Source organism: Onychomys torridus, chromosome 22, assembly GCF_903995425.1.
Source record: "Onychomys torridus chromosome 22, mOncTor1.1, whole genome shotgun sequence".
Taxonomy (NCBI): domain Eukaryota; kingdom Metazoa; phylum Chordata; class Mammalia; order Rodentia; family Cricetidae; genus Onychomys; species Onychomys torridus.
This window is the reverse complement of record NC_050464.1, coordinates 23,530,396-23,545,005: the sequence shown is the minus strand read 5'-3', so window position 1 is coordinate 23,545,005 and position 14,610 is coordinate 23,530,396. Positions and strand designations below refer to the sequence as shown.

At 44.6% G+C, this 14,610-nt stretch overlaps 1 protein-coding gene across 2 annotated transcripts; it reads left to right on the top strand.

The window, feature by feature from the left end:
- The first annotated feature begins 2,750 nt into the window (after nucleotides 1-2,750).
- Mrps17 (mitochondrial ribosomal protein S17) lies at nucleotides 2,751-6,758 on the top strand. Of its 2 annotated transcripts, none has more exons than XM_036172211.1 (3): nucleotides 2,751-2,818; nucleotides 4,163-4,302; nucleotides 6,265-6,758. In XM_036172211.1, exons 2-3 carry the CDS (start codon nucleotides 4,180-4,182, stop codon nucleotides 6,529-6,531), a joined length of 390 nt encoding a protein of 129 aa, XP_036028104.1. In that variant the 5' UTR covers nucleotides 2,751-2,818; nucleotides 4,163-4,179; the 3' UTR covers nucleotides 6,532-6,758. The 2 variants fall into 2 exon arrangements, with proteins under 2 accessions (XP_036028104.1, XP_036028103.1); XM_036172210.1 differs by lacking the exon at nucleotides 2,751-2,818 and adding an exon at nucleotides 3,772-3,796.
- Nucleotides 6,759-14,610: the final 7,852 nt, after the last annotated feature.

Here is a 14,610-nt window from a genome sequence, read left to right as displayed (position 1 = left end):
TATATTCAAAGGCTCCCCATCGTATAGAGGACAAGAAATGCCACCTCAGAGAGACCAGTCCCTGCATAGCTTTGGTTCTGGCCAAGTGCCTGATTCTTGTTCACCATTTTACACTCCATTGCCCCTCTACACAATCTCCTTCCTGCTTCAGATGTTCTCGCCACATCCCATGTCCCTCCATAGGGTCCTCTAGTTCCTCCTACTTTCTTCTATGTGCTGACACAAAAAGAAATCCTAGCATGCCTTGACGACCACCTCAGCTAGCATTGATGCTTTCCTAGTAATCTTGAATCTAAGCCATGACCTTGAACACTCCCAAGCACTAACAGAAGTGTTAGATTGTCCAAAACCGAAAGAAACTGACTCCCAATGTGAGCTGAAATTCCTTATGTAAGCTCCATACACATAACACCCTTAACTGCACAAAACTAAATAGAACACCCCCCTCTGCTCACAACGTTTGCACTGATGAGGTGGAAGTTCTCATAAGAACTTTGTACTCATTTGCCCTGTTCAGTTTGCTGCTGCCTTTTTCCACTCTGGCAAAGCAGCCACTCTCCTGGATTCCTCCCTCCCAATAAATCTCTTGAATGAAGTTTGGATGAGATCTTTCCCTGGAGCAGAGACGGAGCCTGGGCTGAACGAAGCAGAGTGGAGCAGAACTGTAACACTTTTCCCTGGGGAAACCTTCCCCTAGGGGAGCAGAGTTGCTACACTCCAGGGCACCTGGACAAAACTGTAACTACTTCACTGGGGAAACCCTCCCCTGCCAGGACAGTCTTATATTGGGGAAAACCTTTCCCTGGAGCAAGGCTGTAAGCTGCTACACTTACAGTGACTTTGTGGTATTCCTTGGCTCCCGACTGCTAGAATACTGTTCCATTAGACTGTGGCCCTTTTGTGGGTGAGGCTCCTCTTTTATTTGTCTTTTCCCTACAATGCCTAGCACAGATTCTGGGAATATGTGTTCCATAAATGTTTGCTAAGAAATAAATGGGTTGGACAGATTGATGCCTTGTTTCATTGTTGTTACTGTAATACTGGGGATTGTTTCCAGATCATGGTGCATGCTAGAAAAGCCCTCGGCCATTTAGCCACAATTCTAGCTCTATGTTTTGGATGGGTTTTTATTTTTCAAGTCTTCCAACACCAGGTGTAAAGATAGCTCAGTAGTCAAGAATGTCCCTCTTTGACCCGCAGATAGGCTTTTCCAATAGGCTGTTCCTCTTCACAATTTGCCTACTATATCCCTAGTCTTCTCTTTGAGAAAGCTTAACCTGCAAGAAATCATCTGACTCCTTTAGGAGTGGCATAAAAAGCATATTCTCACACCTGAATCTCTTTCATCTTCCAGATCTATTTATTTGTTTCTTTCTTTCTTTCTTTGTTTATGAAAAAGTCTGGCAGCTTAGGCTGGTTTCAAACTCACCATATAGCCAAGGATGATCTTGAACTCCTGGTCCTCCTGGCTTCACTTCTTAAGTGCTGAGATTGTATGCAACAGCACATGATGTTTATGTAGTGCTGGGATCCAAGGCAGGGCTTTCAGCAGGATAGGTAAATATTTTATCAACTGAACTGCATCCTCAGCACTGTGTATGCATATATGTTTGTGTGTATCTGACACCAACTGTCACTATGTAGCCCAGACTGGCCTCAAATTCACTGCTGTCCATATTGGACTTTGAATGCTGAGATTACAGACATGTGCCACCATGCCCACTTTTTAATATTAACTTGAAAATCTTGACATGCACATTATACTTATTTAAGAGATACAGATGACGCATACAGTTATATCAGGGTAATTACATATCCATCCATCCATTTACCACATCATCGCCTTAAAAACATTCAAAATCACCTATATCTGCTACTTTGATCTATGCAAATGTTACACTGTGCAGCAGAACATTAGAAATTATTTTGGGCCAGGCAGTGGTGGTGCATGCCTTTAATTCCAACACTTGGGATGCAGAGGCAGGAGAATCCCTTGAATTCAAGGCCAGCCTGGTCTACAGAGTGAGTTCCAGGACAGCCAGGGCTACACAGTGAAACCCTGTCTCGGAAAGAAGAAGAAGAAGAAGAAGAAGAAGAAGAAGAAGAAGAAGAAGAAGAAGAAGAGGAGGAGGAGGAGGAGGAGGAGGAGGAGGAGGAGGAGGAGGAGGAGGAGGAGGAGGAGGAGGAGGAGGAGGAGGAGGAGGAGGAGGAGGTGGAGGAGGAGAAGGAGAAGGAGAAGGAGAAGGAGAAGGAGAAGGAGAAGGAGAAGGAGAAGAAGAAGAAGAAGAAGAAGAAGAAGAAGAAGAAGAAGAAGAAGAAGAAGAAGAAGAAGAAGAAGAAGAAGAATTAGAAGAAGAAGGAACTATTGTAGATAATGCCTGTAATTCCAACACTGGAAAGGTGGAGGCTAGCCAGGTGTGCAGTGTGAGATTGTTTAAAAAAAAGAGAGAGAGAGAAAGAAGAAGAAGAAAAGTTGTCTGTCTGACGAATGCAAGGTCCTTTGATTTGACGTGTCCAATCGATTCCTAGGAAATCAAAAGAGCAGCAAATAAAACGGACTAAGAAAAGGCAGGAACCTCTTGCACACCCGTCGCAACGCCTGTAGGGACAGTATAAGCGGGACACTCCTAACACGGAAGACTTCCGCCCGAGATGCTGATTCAAATAGACTGGGCGGGGTCTCTTACCCTTAGCCCCGCCCAAGGCTTATAGGACTGGCGGGGAGTGAAAGGGGCGGGGCGAAGCTAGCACACCGTGTGACGGCATCACGCTGCGCCCCATGCTTCGCCCGCCTGGGTCCAAGTAGTAGAATCCGGAGGTGAGCGAGGGTTCCAGGTCTGGGTTTGCAGGGTCAGCAGTGCTGCGTCTCCTGTTAGTCTTCTCGAGGCGCGGTGGTTTCGGTAGCAACTGATTCCTAGAGTAGCTTCGAGTCAAAGTCTCTTTGTCCCTGTCCAGGAAGCTGGCTGCCCGGCCGAGGTCTTACAGGGCTTAGCCGGGCTGCGAGCCCTTGTGTGTATGGTAGCAGGCTGTAATAAAGACAGGCAGCGAGCTGCAATGGGTGCTGTGACCTCGAGATCGTACCCCTTTAACGACAAGGAATAAATCCCGCAGACTCGGGAGTTGAGCGCTTCAAACAACACCGTTTATTAGAAAGAGAAACTCCCTAAGCAGGGACCGGTTCCAAGAAAGGACACCATTCAAGTGGCAAGGACGTGGTGTTTGTAAATGGTTACAGAACATAGAAGGCAGTCGTGAGTAAAGGGTAAATAAGGTGACTTATCTTCTGGTGATCTATGAGGCACCTGTAAGTAGAGTCGCTTTGTTCTGTAGAGAATCTGTGAGCGGCAGCAGCGGAGTTTCCCAGATGATTGGCTTGGAGACTCACTGGGGCTGTTGCCTGAATTACTGATTTACTCTCTGTCTCCTGACCCATTTGGAGAGAGGGACTCCAATGTGGCCAGTTTATTTGTGTGATTGCACACTCTCATAGTTCCTCAAAATACTTGTGAGTAAGCCATGTTTTTCCTCACTTTCCGAATAGGGAATTGAAGAGTTAGTGAGATTCATTTACTGCTTTGTAAACGCTTTACAGATAAGAAAGGTAGCAAAAATGATTTCTGAACATGGGCACTGCTCCTGACAAAAGTCACCTGATTTGCCAGGTGGTGGTGGCACAAGCCTTTAATCCTAGGACTTGGAAGGCAGAGGCAAGTGGATCTCTATGAGTTGGAGGCCAGCCCAGTCTACAAAGCCAGTTCCAGAACAGCCAGAGCTACACAAAACAAACAAACACTTGGTAAGTGCTTGCCATCAGAATATTAAAAGTTTAGCATGGAGTGGTATGGCACCAGCCTGTGTGTAATTTCAGAAGATCCCCTGAACTGGTGCTACAAAGGTTTGAGCCACCACATGGGTGCTGGGAACTAAACACAGGTCCTCTGAAAGAGCAGCTAGTGTTTAGCTGCTTGGCCATCTCTCCAGCCCAACTCAGGGGAAGCTAATGTAGGAGGCTTTCCCAGTTCAAGGTTAGCCTGGGCTACATTGGAGAAAGGTAGTCTTCAGGGAGAAGAGGCAGAGCCATTGGTTTGTTAGATGGATGATGAGGAAGAGGCAAGACTGTCCTAACAATGTTAAGCTTTGAATTTTTTAAATTTAATTTTAGGTGCTCAGAGACCCATAATGTCAATAGTCCGCTCATCCGTCCATGCCAAATGGGTCGTGGGGAAGGTGATTGGGACAGCAATGGTAAAAACTGCTAAAGTAAGAGCCACCAGGCTTGTTTTGGATCCCTACTTGCTAAAGGTAAGGCTCAACACCTGCTTTAGAGTGGCATTGATCAGTTATGTCTTCTAGAGTCAGAGCAGAAAAGCATTTCCCTGTTGATAAAGGATACATTGGACCTCTGCGGTGATCTAGACACTGCTGGGCTGTGGCTATGATCTGGTTCATAAGAGGGTTTCAGGAACACACAGTTTATTTAGGTTCATTCTGTAGTCATTTGCTGGGCAAAACAGTATGGGAACAGAGAACAAGACACTTCACTCTTTCCTCCCAGATTGCCGTAAGAGAACATCTCAGTAAAGAGACATTTGAGCTGACCCTCCAGTAAGATTTTATTCCTAGACCAGATGACAAGAAGTCATTCCAACTATGATGAATAGTTTGTGGTAGTAGTTTTGTTTTGTTTTTTTTTTTTGGGGGGGGGGGGCGCTTTTCAAGACAAGGTTTCTCTGTGTAGCCCTGGCTGTCCTGGAACTAGCTTTGTAGACTAGGCTGGCCTCGAACTCACAGATATCTGCCTGCCTCTCTCCCCCCAGGGACTAAAGGCATGCACCATACCACCCGGTTTGTGGTACTTTTTGCTGTGATAGGGCATGGCCTTATACAGAAAAAGCAAGTGGTTCCACAAGTTGGGGCCAGGGGGTGGTATCCTAGTTTAATGACTTCAAGGACTATTGAGGATCGGTGTGGTTTGTCATTCTGTTTCATTTGAGAAAGGGTCTCTCTATGTATCCCTGGCTCTCTTACAATTCTTATGTAGACCAGTCTGGCTTTGAACCTACAGAGAGCCACCTGCCTTACCGGAAGTGTGCACTGCTGTACCCAGCAAGCCACTGTGTTTTGATTTGATCCTTTAAATAAAGGGGATACTGAGACAAAGATAGAGATAAGGACCAGAGTAAGGGAATGGGTAAGGGAATTTTTTTTTTCCTGGCAAAAGTTCAGTGTAGAAACAATAAGGACCTGAACTAAATGGGCAGCAGCGGGAATGGAATGGGGAGAGGTAGGCTTCAGGGGCAGGTGCCAAGGGTTGTTTCTGTGTTCAGGTTTGACTTCTAGGCAGTTAGGAATGCTGTTCATTATCTACGGTCAAAAACAGGCGGGCAAGATGGCTCATTGGTAAAAAGCGCTTGCCACCAAGCCTGACAACCTGATTTTGAGCAGGACCCACATTGCAGGAGAGAACTGACTCCTGTTGTTGTCCTCTGACCTCCACACCTGTACTGTGATACAAAACAAGGGCACTAAAAACGGCAAAATGAAAAATCAAGAACAGTAGCACAGGTGGCACAGGGCTGTCAGCTCAGCCGCTCAAGCAGAAACAGGATTGGGCAACCCTTTTTGGTTTTGTTTGTTTGTTTGTTTTTGGTTGTTTTTGTTGTTGTTGTTTTATTATTGTTTTTGAGACAGGGTTTCTCTGTGTATCCCTGGCTGTCTTAGAATTTACTCTGTAGACCAGGCTGGCCTCGAACTCACAGAGATCCTCCAGCCTCTGCCTCCTGAGTGCTGGGATTACAGGCCTGTACCGCCGCCGCCGCCACCACCATGCAATCTCATTATAATGTTTAATTGTCTTAATAACTTTAGAGCCTCCTTTTGTGGTGGAAAAAATTGAGCTTGGAGTGGTTCCGTGACTCCCACAGCTAGTGGAGAGAGCTGTGGGTTTATAGGCTGGAGTGAAGTCCTCAGTGGAAGGGTCAATATAGAGACAGATAATCATTGATTTAGGGCCAGGGTAAAGTTAAACCTTAACTTAAAGGTTTAAAGGAGTGACTTCCATAGCTCAGAAATGTCTCTGGGAAAGTCATTGCTGATTTCCAAAAATTAAGCAGCTAATCATTCGTTGTACCAGAAACTTCCAAACGTATTTCTCCTTCCGTTGCCAAGCTGGCTGGTTTCCTGTGCATCGTTTCTCCGTGTTCTTTTTGCACCTCCAGCTCACAGATGGGAGTTACCGATTTGTCCCCCTCCTTCTCTCAACAGTACTTCAACAAACGGAAGACCTACTTTGCTCACGACGCCCTTCAGCAGTGCAGCGTGGGGGACATCGTGCTCCTCAGAGCTTTGCCCGTCGCGCGATCCAAGCACGTGAAACATGAACTGGCTGAGATCATTTTCAAAGTCGGCCAAGTTATCGACCCAATCACAGGGAAGCCCTGTGCAGGAACCACCTACCTAGAGAGTCCACTCAATTCAGAACCCACTAACCTAAGCAAGACTCTGGAAGAACTCAAGGTCTCTTCCACCTAGGGAAGAAGGAGCCCAAGGGATTTCTGTCTGTGTGGCCCCTCTATGACTTCCATTACTCACTGTCCAGTTTTTCTTGTGACATTAACAAAATAGTCAAAGTAAATGGAGCAAAGTACTGACAGTGTTCCAGAGGTTGGTGTTGTGTTTCAGATTCTCGGCACTGAACATACTTTCAGATTACGTTGTACACCACATTGTTTTGTTCCAAAACAATATGTTCCAAGCTCGCTGGCCTATGCTTTGTTTTGTTTGTTTTGCTGTGGTTTTTGTTCGCAGAAATCTTAGACTTGGTACCTTTATTTTGAAAGAAGAAAACCTTTTGATAAGAACACATAAGGTGCCCAACCATGGTGGCACACGCCTTTAGTCCCAGCACCCGGGAGGCAGAGGCAGGCAGATCTCTGTGAGTTTGAGGCCAGCCTGGTCTATAGCATGAGTTCCAGGACAGCCAAGGTGACACCAGAGAAACCCTGTCTCGGAAAAAACAAAACTAGCAAACAAAAAGAATACATAAGGCTACACTCCATACTTTTAATAGTGTTTTTTTTTTAATTTATTGTATGTGTGTCCATGGTGTGTGCATGTGAGTACACATGTACCACAGCACACCGGGCAGAGGACAACTTTGTAGAATCAGTTCTCTCCTTCCACTTTTAGTTTTTCGAGACAGGGTTTCTCTGTGTAGTTTTGCACCTTTCCTGGAGCTCACTTGGTAGCCCAGGCTGGCCTCGAACTCAAAGAGATCCGCCTGGCTCTGCCTCCCGAGTGCTGGGATTAAAGGCGTGTGCCACCACCGCCGGCTCTCTCCTTCCACTTTTACATGGTTTCCAGGGATCACACTCAAATTGTCAGGTTTGCATGGCTAGTTAGTACCTTTACCCAGAGCCGCCATCCTGCTGGCACCAAGTTCTTTTGTTTGTTTTTTGTTTTGTTTTGTTTTGTTTGTATTTTTTTGTATGTATGTGGAGCTGAGGGTCGAACCCAGGGCCTTGGCAAGCTCTCTACCACTGAGCTAAATCCCCAACCCCTGGCACCAAGTTTTAACAGCTTATATTCAAAGTGAACTTAATTTTTTTCCTCTGATTTCACCAGTTCCCAAGTGGGGAACTTTGTCCAGTTGAGCTGTGTTTATAAGAATAGCATTAACATGTAGAAAATAAAATTTATAAGATTCAGAGTCATTTACATCCTAGGCTACATGAGGTCTTAAGATCTGATAAACAGTTGTAGCACTCATTGTTTGGGGAGTTGTTTTGCTTGACACGGGGTCTCACATTTCAATCCAGGCTGGCCTCAAACTCACAGCAATCCTCCTTGTCGGTTTCCTGAGTGCTGGGATTACAGGTGTGAGCCACCGTGCCCAGGAAGTTGTAGAATTATATGCATTTGAGGTGGAAGTTTCTGGGTTGACCTTCGTTAGTGTGAAAACTGGCAATCACGCGCGCTCGCGCGCGCACACATACACGCACACGCATTAAGTGCTATAACTTAGTTTTGTTTTATTGCAGAAACTTTGGCCTATGAATTTCAGTTTTTTCTAACTCCTAAAAAGAAACTTAGGGTATATTTCAATTTCAGCTGATGTGTATGATTTATGTGTGTTTCTTTGGTTTTTGTTTGTTTTGTTGTTTGGAGATAGTGTCTCAGTTTATAGCCCAGATGTGCCTGAAATTTACAGTCATCCTACCTCAAGCTCCTGGGTCCCTGGGATGAACAGAGGTATGCCGCCAGGCATAGCTTACTAGAAGGTATCAGTGATGAGCACAGTGATGGGTCATCAGGCTCACAGTGGGGAGGGATGCATAGGTGCCCTTAGGACAAATAAGGCCCATGGGGGGTAAATGGCGAGAGACCAGTTAACTTACTGGGAGAAATGAGAACAGTGCTAGACCTAAATTTTGAAGTCGGCAGCCCAGTCAATAAGGGGTATGAAGAGGACATTTCAAACAGAGGAAGAAGTGTAAAGACCAGTGTGGCTGGAGAGATGGTTCAGTGGTTAGAAACGCTGGCTGCTTTTGAAAAACTGTTAGGTCCAATTCCCGAGGATCTGGCGCCCTCTTCTGGCCTCCATGAGCACTGCATGCATGTGGTGCACAGGCATATATGCAAACAAACTTTTTAACATAACCAGGAGTTCTTAAAGCAGAAGAGAATTGCTGGTACATTTTGAACAGAGGTAGACTTCAGAGAATAGGACAATAGATTGTTTAAAGTTTTTCAAGGAAAATGATGTTATTTGATTGCAAACGTAAATAGCATTGGTGTAGAGAACAGGGTAGAATAAAATGAAGGGCTAGGAAACTGACTTTAAAAGACTAAACCTATGCCAGGCGGTGGTGGCGCATGCCTTTCATCCCAGCACTTGGGAGGCAGAGGCAGGAGGATCCCTGTGAGTTCGAGGCCAGCCTGGTCTCCAAAGCGAGTTCCAGGAAAGGCACAAAGCTACACAGAGAAACCCTGTCTCAAAACAAAAAGACTAATCCTACCGAGCAGTGGTGGCGCATACCTTCAATCCAGAGGCAGAGGAAGGTGGATCTCTGTGAGTTCCAGGACAGCCTGGGCTACACAGAGAGACCGTGTGTGTGTGTGTGTGGGGGGGGGGGGTGTCAGGGAAGACTGATCTTAAAACCTAAACCTTGTACAGAAAGGTGGGATGGTTTTTTAAGGAAAACTCTTGGTTGGTGCCAGGATTGGGACGGAAGGGAAAATTCTTTCGGAACACTGATTCCTAATGCTGCAACCCTCTAATACAATTCCGGGTACCTGTATGTGGGCAGACCCGCCTGGAGAGGATAGAGAATCGGCGTCTCACTTCCTAAGACTCCCCTATGGGGCCGGGACCCACAAGTTGAGAACTGCGGTTTTAGGCTGTTTGGCTCTGGTGGAGCTGTGTGGTCTTCTCGGCACATGACTGGCACCTCTCAGACCAGTCGGGTCTCCAGCTCCAAGCATCTGCAAAATACTTGAGAAGTGGATATGCACACTGGTGTATGGTTTGTATTAGTTTCTTGGGCTTGAGGTGTAGCTCGCTGGTGGAGTACTGACCTGGCTAGCTCAAGGTTGCAGGGACGAACTTCCTGATGGTGCACACCTACACTCTAGCCCCCTTCCCACCAAGCCTGACAACCCGAGTTCCATTCCTGGGACCCACATGGTGAACGGAAAGAGCAGAGGTTTTTCCTCCAGCCTTCACATGCTTGACATGGTCCAGGTGCCCGCACACATGCACGAACACATAAGTGTAACTTATAAGTTGAATTTAAAATTTTTAATGAGGCTTCCGGAGGACTCTTGTGATGAGGAATGTGGGCCTGAAAGTGCACAAAGGCCAGCCAAGTGGTCTACATCGTTGAGTTGCAGGCCAGCCAAGGCTACACATCGAGAACCTGTCTCAGGAAAAGAAAATTACCCGCTAACAGTGTTTCTCAACCTTCCTAATACTGCAGCCTTTAATACAGTTTCTGGAATTCATTCGTGCGGACTCGTCTGGAGATGGATAGAGGAGCCGCGTCTCAGTTCCTAAGCCCATTGGAAATAGGTGCCCGCTGGTGGTCTTGGGGTCATGATCCACATGTGGAGAACCACTAGGGCCCAGAGCCACAGGTGGTGGGAGACACCTGTAATCCAGCACTCAGGAGGCTGAAGCAGAGAATGGCAAGATCAAGACAAGCCTAGGCAATTTAGTAGACCCTCCTTCAAAACTGGATACAGCCAGGCGGTGGTGGCGCTCGCCTTTAGTTCCAGCACTCGGGAGGCAGAGCCAGGTGGATCTCTGTGAGTTCGAGGCCAGCCTGGGCTACCAAGTGAGTTCCAGGAAAGGCACAAAGCTACACAGAAACCCTGTCTGGGGCGGGGGGGGGGGGGGGGACACCTGATACAGCTCAGTGGTAGAGCACTTGCCTAGAACAATCACCAGTATTGGGGGGTTGGGGTGGAGAAGAGCACTGGACTAAAGAACTGATGAAACTCCACAACAAAATGGCAGAGAAGGGACAAATACACAGTCTAAATGGTCTAATGCTAAGTAAATGAAAAGCAGAGCCAGAAAAGAAACGCATAAATACCACGGCTGCATTACCACAGAGATCCAGGGGGAAGCAGGGGGTTGAGAGTTTGAAAGCAGCCTGAACTGCATAGTGAGGCCCGGTTTAGATAAATATGTAAGTACACTGGGTCTGGTGACTGACGCACATAACCCTCAGGCAAGAGCATTACTGTTGGAACACAGCCTGGGAATGAGTCGTTCCAGGGGAATTCCATTGCTCCAAGAAAACAAAGAGTCTTGGGACCTCAGTTCCTTCAAGACATGAAATTGTTCTTGGAATGGGATCTGTGCCCCTGCCAGGTGGAGGGGATAAGAGTTGACTCCAAATTAGACTCTATTGCTTGCTGCTGTTATTATATCCCTCGACGAAAGACCCTGGTTTTGCCACGTGTGTCTTGTCCCTGTGATTGTACACTCAGATGATTCTTCTCAGCCTTCAGAGAATAAACTGCCTGATGCTCTGAGTAAAGTTGGCTAGTGAGTGAGACTTCAGTCTGCCTCATGTTTCAGGCTCTGTTCTCCCAAGTTCAACCACCTTAAGAGCTGAAAACAAATGACCCCAAATCTGAGGCCAGACTGGGCTACCCAGCAAGATCCCGGCTCAGAGAAGTTAAGAAATCAAGGCTGTGTGCAAGAAACACAGGGCCCACCCGCTCTTAAGGAGGCCCTGCCCCAACAAGACTCATGTCTGCCTGCCTGCCTCAGTTGGGTCTACCGTTGTATGGGATTCCCTCAGCCTTCTTCTTCCCACTCAAAGGAACAAGATGCTCCTTTTACTATATTAACATGCTCAAATTCTGCTTGTTAGAAAACTGCATCCATCGGGCTGCAGCCAGAAATGGCTCCGTGGTTAAGAGCACCAGCTGCTCTTCCAGAGGACTGGGGTTCAATTCCCAGCACCCACATGGCAGCTCACAACTGTCTGCAGCTCTAGTTCCAGGGGTCTAACACAGACATAAATGCAGGTGAAACACCAATGTACATTTAAAAAAAGAAAATGAACACTGCATCCTTTGAGCATCAACAGTACAAGCTGTAGAGAGGCAGCTCCCCGCCTCCTCTTACCCAGAACCACTGGACAGGGTCTTCCTTTTTTTTTTTTTTTTTTTTTTTTTTTTTTGAGCTGAGGACCGAACCCAGAGCCTTGTGCTTGCTAGGCAAGTGTTCTACCACTGAGCTAAATCCCCAACCCCGATGTCTATAGTCCCAGCGCTCAGGAAGTGGAGGCAGGGAGCTAAAACCTTCAAGGTCCTCCTCCTCTACACCATGACTCTGAAGCCAGCCTGAGCTACAAGATACCCCGTCTAAAACAAGACACACACACACACACACTAAAATATAATAATAATAATAATAATAATAATAATAATAATAATAATAATCAGGCACAAGAGCTCAAGCCTGCAATTCCTACATGAGGGCGGCTGCAAGGAGGGATTGCCATGAGTTTGAGGATAGCCTGGACTACATACAGTGAGAGGCCCTGTCACAAATACGCACAAAGTGTGTGTGTGTGTGTGTGTGTGTGTGTGTGTGTGTGTGTGTGTGAGTGAAAGAGACAGAGGGAGAGAAGGAGAGAGAGAAACTATTTTGGGGGAAGTGACATTTACATGATTATGGGGCATTTACCCACCAACCCCACAACTCCCCAGAGTTTTGAGTGTGAGCAGCAGCAAACATTAGATAGAAGGATTTATAGTGCGAAGATAAACAGATAAAAAAAAAATACAGGACAACTTCGAGAGGGCCTGGAACCTATTCCAACGGTCCCCGACTGTCTCTGCCCCAGGGTATTTATAGAGACGCCAAGAGGTGGAGCAAAAGACCTCCTCCCCCAGCACAGCCAAGTGCAGACCATCTCAGACACCTGCACTCAGGCCCGTGGCCCTAATCATCCTCTATGCGGACCTGCTGGGTAAAGCCACGAGGAACCGAAAACGGACTCCCAAAGCCCCCCCCCCTTTTTTTTGAGCTGAGGATCGAACTCAGGGTCTTGTGCCTGCTAGGCAAGTGCTCTACCACTGAGCTAAATCCCCAAACCCCCCCCCCTTTCTTAATATATAAAAAAAAACTCATTAATAGCTTACAGCAATCTCCATAGCTGTTATACCTCCCAGTATGGGAGTAGAGGATGATATAGATGGCATTTCGTTTTTGAATTAGGTCCAAGGTGACCTCAGCAGTCTTAGCTGCCTCAAGCCTTTCTAAACCAAAACTTAATGCAATCGCAAACTTAAAGAATCCCTTCATCATTAGCATTAACAGGTTAACAAAGATTGCTATACATAGTCACAATTCCCCCAATGTTACAACTCAAACTCTTTACAGAACCATTTGAATTCACATAAATGGTGCTATATATAGTTAACAATTTTCTCAGTCTCACAACTTTAAGTCCTAATCATTTGAATTTTCTTGCTAACAGAACATAGGAAAAACTGATGTATTCACATCAAACTTAAATATTTCCTTAACTCCACAAAACCAGAGTGCATTAATATCAATAGGTTAAACATAATTTCTGCAAACATACATTCAACCTTCATTCACTCATAACTCCTCCTTTTCTTTATAATTTTTAAAAAACAATCTCAAACCTAGAAGAAAACCCAAACTCATACAATTCCTACAAACCCATATTGAAAAGCAATATTTTTTTAAAGATTTATTTATTTATGATGTATACATATGTGTTCCATTTGCATGTATCCCTGCAGGCCAGAAGAGGGAGCCAGATCTGCATTACAGATGGTTGTGAGCCGCCATGTGGTTGCTGGGAACTGAACTCAGGACCTCTGGTAGAGCAGCCAGTGTTCTTAACCTCTGAGCCATCTCTCCAGCCCCAGAAAAGCAATATTTTCAATCTAACCATTAACACTTTGAAAATTTTTAGCAAAACATCCAAAAGCAATTTCTTAATAAAACTCTTTACACTTTAAAAGTAGTCTCTTAATATACCCCATTTGCATTTCTTACTAACATGACATTAATCCACTCAATATATTTTAAATTAAGTAGACACTAAGGAATATTATTTTCCATCTTCTTTACAAATTTTTTTAATAAAATCTCACCTAGTTAGAAAACCCAAACTTTTCCATTTAAACAGTTCCATTTGTAACACAAAATCAGTTCCATAAAGTAATTCAATTTTACATAAACAGTTCCATAAAACAATTCATGAATCACCATTTAATAAAGCATATATGCATACACAAAATTGCATCTTTAGTCTGGGTAGAAACAATAAATTTCTTCATTTAAACAGTTCCACTTTCAACACAAATTCCAGAAAACAGTTCCCAGGTTATTACTATAAGTAAATTTAAAATTATCCTATTGCAATGAAATCACTATTGTTCATTTCATTTCTTAAGTCCCAAAATTCAAATGATAAATTCTGGTACTTGCCTTCCAAATATGAAGAAATCCATAACCAAAATCTTTTTGTAGTTTTATCTCATTATTTCAATTCAAAAAGTTAAAAAAAAAAAAGTAAATTCTGGTATCAGGCTTTCACTTCCAAATATGAAGAGACGTTTTACAACCAAAACTTTTTGCAGTTAACAATTTAGTTCAAACACACACGTGTCTTATACTTCTTATATTCATTCCATCTTCTTATTTCTTATTTATACTTACATTTACAACTAGCATTTTTACTTCTTACAAGCTAATTACTACATGTTTTAAGACTACCTTAGATACTTCTTGTGCTTGCTTGGATTCTTAAAGGAACTCTATAGATCTATTTAACAAACTTATATAGGACTACCATTAGCATATATTTAACTTAGCAAACGCCTGAAGATTTCTTAACAGAGATCTAACAAAACAGAATAATTTCTACAAACTCACATTTTATTTTCATCTTTTTCTACTTCTTACTCTTAATTATTATCACTATCTCTATTAGAAAGATTCTCTTAACTAGACAGGAAGTACATACATCATTTCTAAAGTTTAGAGTTTATAGTCAGCTTTGCTATACAACACTGGGATTTAGGGAGTGTCGTTATAGAATTGTGATACTA